Here is a 7,554-nt window from a genome sequence, read left to right on the forward strand (position 1 = left end):
TCTTTATTTTTCTATTTTATTTTTTATTGTTTTTTTTCATATCTTATTCAATTCGATGTGTGTTTTGTTTCTTTGTTTTAAAAACTTTTTTAATTGAACGATTTATGACTGAAGAAAAAGTAGAATTAGTGAGGACGAGATTCTATGACGTTGAGAGAAGTAACCATACTGCTTAACACTTTTCTAACACTCTCTACATCTTCTAGTTTACCACAATCAGAAATAGGGAATTTGAATTCCTTCAAAACAGTGTTGATTCTAAGAGCTTCAGCAATAGCCTTTAAACCATTCATACCAATAGAATTTCCATCCCAGTTGATTACCTGCAAGGTATCATTAACTGTAATTAAATTAGCTAAAGCAAAAGCCCCTTTATTACCAAACATATGATTACTACAATCAAATTCTCTAATTGTTCTGTTATTTGCTAATGCATCGAAAATTGGAACAATAGAAGTTCCTAGTTGTTGTGTTTGTTTCAAACCACCAGCAATTCTTAACTTTTTAAGACCAGTTCCTCCGTTAATCAACTTAACTAAGGCTTTAACTATATTGTCTTTATTTCCTTGATTGAATAAATTTTGAGATAAGTCTATTGACTCAATAATTGTATTTTGACATAATGACTCCAACAAATAAACCATTCCTTCTTCAGCAATTCCACAATCTGAAATATCCAAATGTTGAACTGATTCTAAACCAATAAAAACTGTGCTAAATGTTTTAACACTGTCAACGGTAAATTCAGATTGTCTTAAATGAATATTTACTTTTTCACTTCTAAATTCTTTAATAATATTTTTCAAGACATCTCCTGGTAAAATAACTCTGTTCATGATAACGCTTTCTAAATGATTACAACAATGAATGTATTCTTGGAGGTCTTGAGATGTTTTATCAATTACCTTTAATGAGAGTTTCATTCCAGAAAGGTCTAAAACTCTAAGCCCTTTCATAGTTTCAAGGAACCGTAACATAGAAGAAGTTTTAGGAACAGCAATGTCTCTAAGATAAATTTTTTCAAGATCAGGGAAGTTAATTGCAAATTGAGATGCAATAAATTCGATTCCAGCAGTTGTTAGTTTAGCACCAGAAATATCTATTTTTTTTAAATGTATTTTTTCATCCATTAAACGTTTCCAGTCTTGAATAAGAGCTCCTGACAATTTTTCTGAGTTAAGAACATTAGCAATGTAAAGAGATTCTAAGTTATATTTCGATACTAATGAACTTATTAAAATAATAGCCTTTTCATCTATGGAATTATCAGAAACATCAAGGACTCTTAAAGGATGATGTTCATTTTTAATATAACTTTCAATAAGACTTTCCCATCCCTTTCCAATATCAATATTTCTAAGTCTTAAAGATCGAATAACTTTATTAGTTCTTAGGTATTCTTTCAATCCATCAAAACATTTAATTAAGTTCATATTTTCTACTGTTACTTTAGTGAAATAATTATTTGATTGTAATGTAAAGAAAATTGGAATCAAATCTATTGCAGTCAAGTTATCTTCTTTTGAATTTAAATCACCGTTATAAAAACGTGACACTTTCATATGATGACTTTCTTTATCATGTTCTTTAGCATTTTCAATTGCCCATCTTACAGATTGATTGCAATTAAATCCTCTAAAAGTACATTGTGCCTCATAAACTCCAGTAAACCCACCGCATTTAGTAAATGTTCTCATTGAATAAATGTTGTTAAACAAATTCATTTGGTTTTGTGGAGCTTCAATTTCAAATAATAACTTTTCCTCAGGGAAACTTGACTTAAATGAACGAATCATAGAAATAATAATTTCATGACCTCTAGTTGTAGTACCAGTGAGTCGTTCGATTTTATCTCCTTTATTATTTTCAAAAGTAATAATGTCATCTTCAATTTTAACTTTAATAAGGGATAAACAATTAAATGAAGCTTCAATCTCTCCAACAGAATTTAAGAACCAAATGTTGTGTAATGAAACAATAATGAATCCATTGATTGTTTGTTCTTTCTTTTTTTTCTTTTTATCTCCTCCTTCATGCTCATTAATATCTATTTTTGCAATATAAACACCTTCTAATCCTTTTTCTTCCAAGAAATTTTTAATCAACCTTTGTTGGTCTAAAGTAAAATCAAACAAGAAGTCAAGTTTGTCTTTATGCTCTCCAATTGCAACCATAAATCTACAGAATTGCTCTGAAATATCAGTTGGAAACATTCTAATAATTTCAGCACTTTTATGACATAATTCCATATGTAATACAGAAATAGCTTCGTTAGAAATGTTAAGATTGTCATCTAATAATATTGTATATGGAAGACCTTGTGAAGAAATAATGAGAGATACTACTTTGTCATGAAATGGTTGAGTGTGACTCTTAAGAATAACATCTACTTTTTTCATATAATCAGCTCCTTTTCCTTGATATCCATTACCAATAATAAGGGTTTGAAGTACTTTAGATAATAAAGCTAAATTTCTTTTATTTTTCAAAGTTATTTGTTCGTTAGAACAAAGACCATATTTTTCTGGGTTCATTAATGCTTGAATGTAAAATGAGTTAACAATATAAATAGCAGTTAAATTGAGTCTAGAGTATTGTGACAGTTGTGGGAAATATTCTTTAATTAATTCTGAATGCATCTTGGCAATAATCTTTACACCGTGAGGTAATTGGTCCATTGTTGAATAAATAATTTGAAGAAGTTCATTTGTTTTTCTAATCAAACTTTGAGCATTTCTTTCGATAATCTTTTCATCTGTAATTTTATAATCATCAATTTCAAAATCTAACTTTTCAGCTAATAATTGACTAAAGTATTTTGAGAAATATCTCTTTATAAATGTTTTTCCTACTTTTAAAAAGAAACATTTAGAGACAATAGAAGCAACTGAATCATCCAAAAATAATTCTCCTTCACTTTGAGCATTAGAAAATTCTTCTCTTACAAAATTCATTAAAAACCAAACTCCTTTATGAATATAATATTGTAAGTCTAATGCTGCAGAAGCTAAAATTTCTTGTTTGTCTTGGTCCTCAAATAAAATAGGTAAAATATCTCTTGCATCTGTCATAATAAAATCAACAAAATTAATCATTACATCAATCTCTCTCTTTGAATAAACTACATCTCGTTCATCTACTTTTCCAGACAATGTTTCTTGTAATGAGAATTTCATTACAAATTGTTCTAATAGAGTATATTCTGTTTTAATATTATAGTCATAATATTCTTCACCAAGCTCTGATGACTGAGAAAAGTCTGAGTCAATGGAAGACGAATCATTATCTATGGATATAAATATATTTTCTTTTTGATAACTTTTTAATTTTAAAAATAACAAGGAACCAAACAATCACACATTTCTTTTCCTCTTTTAAATTTTAAGTATTTTCTTTTTAAGTTCTTCTGATTTTTTATTATCTAAAAATAGAATATAATTATGTGATGTATTACAAAATAAATACTATTGACTATCTTCAACTTCCACTCATAACGCCTAAATTAATAGGACAAAAAAGAATTTTACAAATAATAAATCAGTAATCAAATAAAATGAAATGAAAAGGTGTTGTTGATCTATTTAAGAAAATAAAGGTTAATTGATATGACTAATCTTATTTATAAAAGAACCAAACAATAACTTAGTCTTTATACATTTAATTATTATAATAACAATAATCAAATGATATTAACTTTTTATTTCTTTTATCAATTAGACGAATATTTTTGAATCACAGAAAGCCATTTACTAGATGAAACAGCTCCAGATAATGTCACTTGTTTACCATTACCAAATTCAATTATAAAGAATGGAACACCACTAATTCCCATTGAGTGCCAATTATTTATTTCTCTCATTACAATATCTTTATTTTCGTCACTAGTAATTATTCTTTTTGCAATAGTCAAATCTAATCCACATCGTTCAGCAGCTTCCATTAAACCACTTTGAATACTTAAATTTTTACCTTCTTCATAATTCATTTGGAAGTAAATTCCCATTAACTCATTCCCTTTTCCTATGGAATTAGCATAAATCATTAGTCTATGACAATGAAGAGAATAAGGCCAATATTTCCATTGTGCAAAATTACATCCATCTGTTTTAGAATCTCTGATCATTGAATAAGTCCATCCATCTCCACCCCATCTACGGACATTATATGCCATATACTCTTCACCATCTTTCTTTGTTTTCATATCAATAATATATGGATGATATTCATAACTGATTTTCTTATCTTTTATTGTTGAAATTGCGTTTAACATCCTTTTACGTCCTACATAACACCAAGGACAACTAACATCACTTATAATAGTAATATGTATTTTCTCCATTTAAGTATTAAATGACTTTTTAAGTTCTTAGTATCTTTTTAAGAAATTACAATTTACTTGAAGTTATTTTTCTTTTATCTCTTTGAAATAATAATTCTGTTAACAACTTAATATTAAAATGAGAAGTATCATTTAAAATGAATGTCTCTATTATATTTAAAATCAACTTTATTATCAAGTCATTTAGACTCCTTTCTATTTTTATAAAGATAATTTAGAGTCTGAAAATAAAAAGTTTCAAAGAAATTTTATATTTTTATTCTTTTAAAATTTTATTTCTATTATTTAATTTGATGAAAAGAGGGATATTATCTTTTTTTTCATTCATATTATTATATATGTAAAAATAACACATCTATTTATCGTCAATAACAAGATATTCATTATTTTTCTTTTTTTTTTAATAAACTTGTTGTAGTTTGAATTTATAAATGAATTGAGTTTTATACTTAATTAAATAACTTCCAATTTTTTATTGATTGTTTTATCAAATTTTATTATTATTTATTAAAGTTTATCAAAATACTTGTAAATTTACTTATTGAAATTCTTGATGAAATACATTTTAGTTAAAAGAATCTAAAACTATTTTGTTCTGTAAATTTAAATTCTTAAATATAAAAATTATACTAAATATATATTGAAATTAAACTTTTTTATTCATAAGAGTTTCAGAATAAAAACATTTACATTATTATTGTTTTGAATTATTGTTTTGATTATTAAATTTAAGTTTTGTTAAAAAAGTTTAACTGATTCAAAGAATTAAAATCAATTTACATTCTAATTATTGTTAAAACAAATTAATTACATTATACTTTTATCAAAATACAATAGAAGAAAGATAAAGAATTTAGAAAACAAAAGAATTCCAAGAAAGTTATTAATTAAAATGAAGTTTATATAAAAACTATTTTAACTTTTTTTTCATAATAGTATAAATAGATTCTGAAATTTATTTCAAGACAACTAAAAGTAATAATTATTGTTTAAATTTATTGTAAAAAATATCAAACAAAGCACTTTGAATCCGTGACAAAGAACTTTTCTTTGTATATTTACAAGACATTATTATCTTTTTCACTCATCATCAAAAAAGGGAAAAAAAGAATAAAAAACATATTTTAAAGCATTAATGTTTTAGAATACCACGTCACGAATAGTATAATCCACATCAATTGAATTATGATTCATTTAAAAAAAAACAAGAAAAAACCCTATTTTTTAAAACAAAAGAAAAGAAAAGAAAAAGAAAAATAAAAATGAACTTAAATAAAAAAATCATCAAATGCCAACAATTAGTTGTGATAGCAAATATCTTTTTAAATTAATTGGAAAAGAATTTAGTTTGTAAATAACAAATTATTTAACTTAGGTTAATATAACAAATAATATACTTAACAGCATAGCTGAAAAAGAATTTGATGAAGTATGTTTCCAATATGGAATTGAACTTGATGATGTTGTTGAAGAAGAAGGAAAAACAATATACAAAATTGAAGTTGGAGCAAATAGATATGATTTGTTATGTGTAGAAGGAATTGCTATTTGTTTAAAAACATTTTTAAAAATGAGAGAATTTCCAAAATATACAGTAAAATCAGTTTGATAGAAATATTACATAAATAATAGAAAAAATAAAAACTAATAAAAAATAGAGTGGAATTCAAATTCATGTTGGTAAAGACGTAGAAAAAGTTAGACCAATTTGTATGGGTGCAGTGTTAAGAGGAATTACATTTACAGAAGAAAGTTATAAGAGTTTTATTGATTTTCAAGATAAATTACATCTTACAATTGGAAAGAAGAGAAGTTTAGTTGCAATAGGAACACATGATTTATCAACATTAGTTCCACCATTTAGATATGTTGCAATGAAACCAGAAGAAATTAAATTTGAACCATTAAAATGTGATCATGAAATGACAGGAAATGAAGTTATTGAACATTTTTCAAATGACCTTAAATTAAAAGAGTATGTTCCATTATTACAAGGAAAAGAAGTTTATCCAGTCTTTTTAGATAGTAAAAATATAGTTCTTTCACTTCCACCTTTAATTAATGGAAATCATTCTAAAATTACATTAAATACACATGATGTATTTATTGATATTACTGGAATGGATAAAACTAAAGTTATGATGGCACTTCAAACGGTTGTTACATGCTTTTCTCTTTATACTTCAACTCCATTTGAAATTGAAACAGTAGAAGTTGTTGGAGGACCAGTGAATGAATTTGATGATAAAAAATCAATTCATACACCAATTTTAGAAGAACAACATATGAAAGTATCAAAAGATTATTTAAATCAGTCATTAGGATTAGAATTAAAAGATGAAGAAATTACAGAATTATTACATAAAATGGGAATTCAATATTCTAATGGAGAAGCTATTATTCCACCAATGAGAACAGATGTAATGCATCCATGTGATATTATGGAAGACCTTGCTATTTCATATGGATTTAATAATCTTCATGCTTCAAATACTATAAGTAGAACATGTGGTAAAGAGTTATTACAAAATAAATTGAAAGATTTATTAGCTGATGAAATTGCATATGCAGGATATACTGAAGTTATTACTTTTGTATTAATGTCAGTAGCTGATGCAGCTACAAATTTAAGAAGACCAGAAGAAGGATTAATTAAATTAAAAGATTCAAAAACACTTGAATTCCAAACAGCAAGAAAAAGTTTATTATCAGGAATGATGAAATGTTTATATTATAATAAAGCATATCCAATGCCAATTAGAATGTTTGAAGTTGGTGATACTGTCTCATTAAAAGAAGGTAGTTTAACAGGAGCAGTTAATAGACAACAAGTATGTGCTTTAGTCTGTTCTCCAACTGGGTTAATGGAAGAAATTCATGGATTATTAGATAAAATTATGTTCTGTTATGGTGTTGGATATAAAAAAGCAAGAAAAGAAAATGGACCACATTATGATATTGTTCCTGGTAATGACCCTGCTTACATGGAAGGAAGAAGAGCTGATATTATGATTAATGGAGTTAAATATGGTATGTTTGGTGTATTACATCCTGAAGTACTTAAAAACTTTGAAGTTGATAATCCTGTTGTTGCATTGGAACTTTATCTTGATTTTCCTAATGGAATTTAATTTGAAAATGAACTTCGTTTAAAATGTTTTTGTTTCTTTTTACTTTGTTTTAATAGTAAAGTTCTTCTTTATCATTTCACTTTT

At 25.8% G+C, this 7,554-nt stretch overlaps 3 protein-coding genes across 3 annotated transcripts; 1 reads left to right on the forward strand and 2 right to left on the reverse strand.

Moving 5' to 3' along the window:
- Nucleotides 1–125: 125 nt before the first annotated feature.
- ENU1_071700 (GTPase-activator protein for Ras family GTPase) lies at nucleotides 126–3,176 on the reverse strand (the record flags this gene model as incomplete). Its single annotated transcript, XM_008858436.1, has 1 exon — nucleotides 126–3,176. One exon carries the CDS (start codon nucleotides 3,174–3,176, stop codon nucleotides 126–128), a length of 3,051 nt encoding a protein of 1,016 aa, XP_008856658.1.
- A 533-nt stretch (nucleotides 3,177–3,709) lies between these two features.
- ENU1_071710 (DSBA family thioredoxin domain containing protein) lies at nucleotides 3,710–4,339 on the reverse strand (the record flags this gene model as incomplete). Its single annotated transcript, XM_008858437.1, has 1 exon — nucleotides 3,710–4,339. One exon carries the CDS (start codon nucleotides 4,337–4,339, stop codon nucleotides 3,710–3,712), a length of 630 nt encoding a protein of 209 aa, XP_008856659.1.
- Nucleotides 4,340–5,627: 1,288 nt separating this feature from the next.
- Nucleotides 5,628–7,470, forward strand: ENU1_071720 (phenylalanine--tRNA ligase, beta subunit protein; the record flags this gene model as incomplete). Its single annotated transcript, XM_008858438.1, has 3 exons — nucleotides 5,628–5,685; nucleotides 5,749–5,942; nucleotides 5,998–7,470. 3 exons carry the CDS (start codon nucleotides 5,628–5,630, stop codon nucleotides 7,468–7,470), a joined length of 1,725 nt encoding a protein of 574 aa, XP_008856660.1.
- Nucleotides 7,471–7,554: the final 84 nt, after the last annotated feature.

This window comes from Entamoeba nuttalli, assembly GCF_000257125.1.
Source record: "Entamoeba nuttalli P19 unplaced genomic scaffold asmbl_3521, whole genome shotgun sequence".
Taxonomy (NCBI): domain Eukaryota; phylum Evosea; order Mastigamoebida; family Endamoebidae; genus Entamoeba; species Entamoeba nuttalli.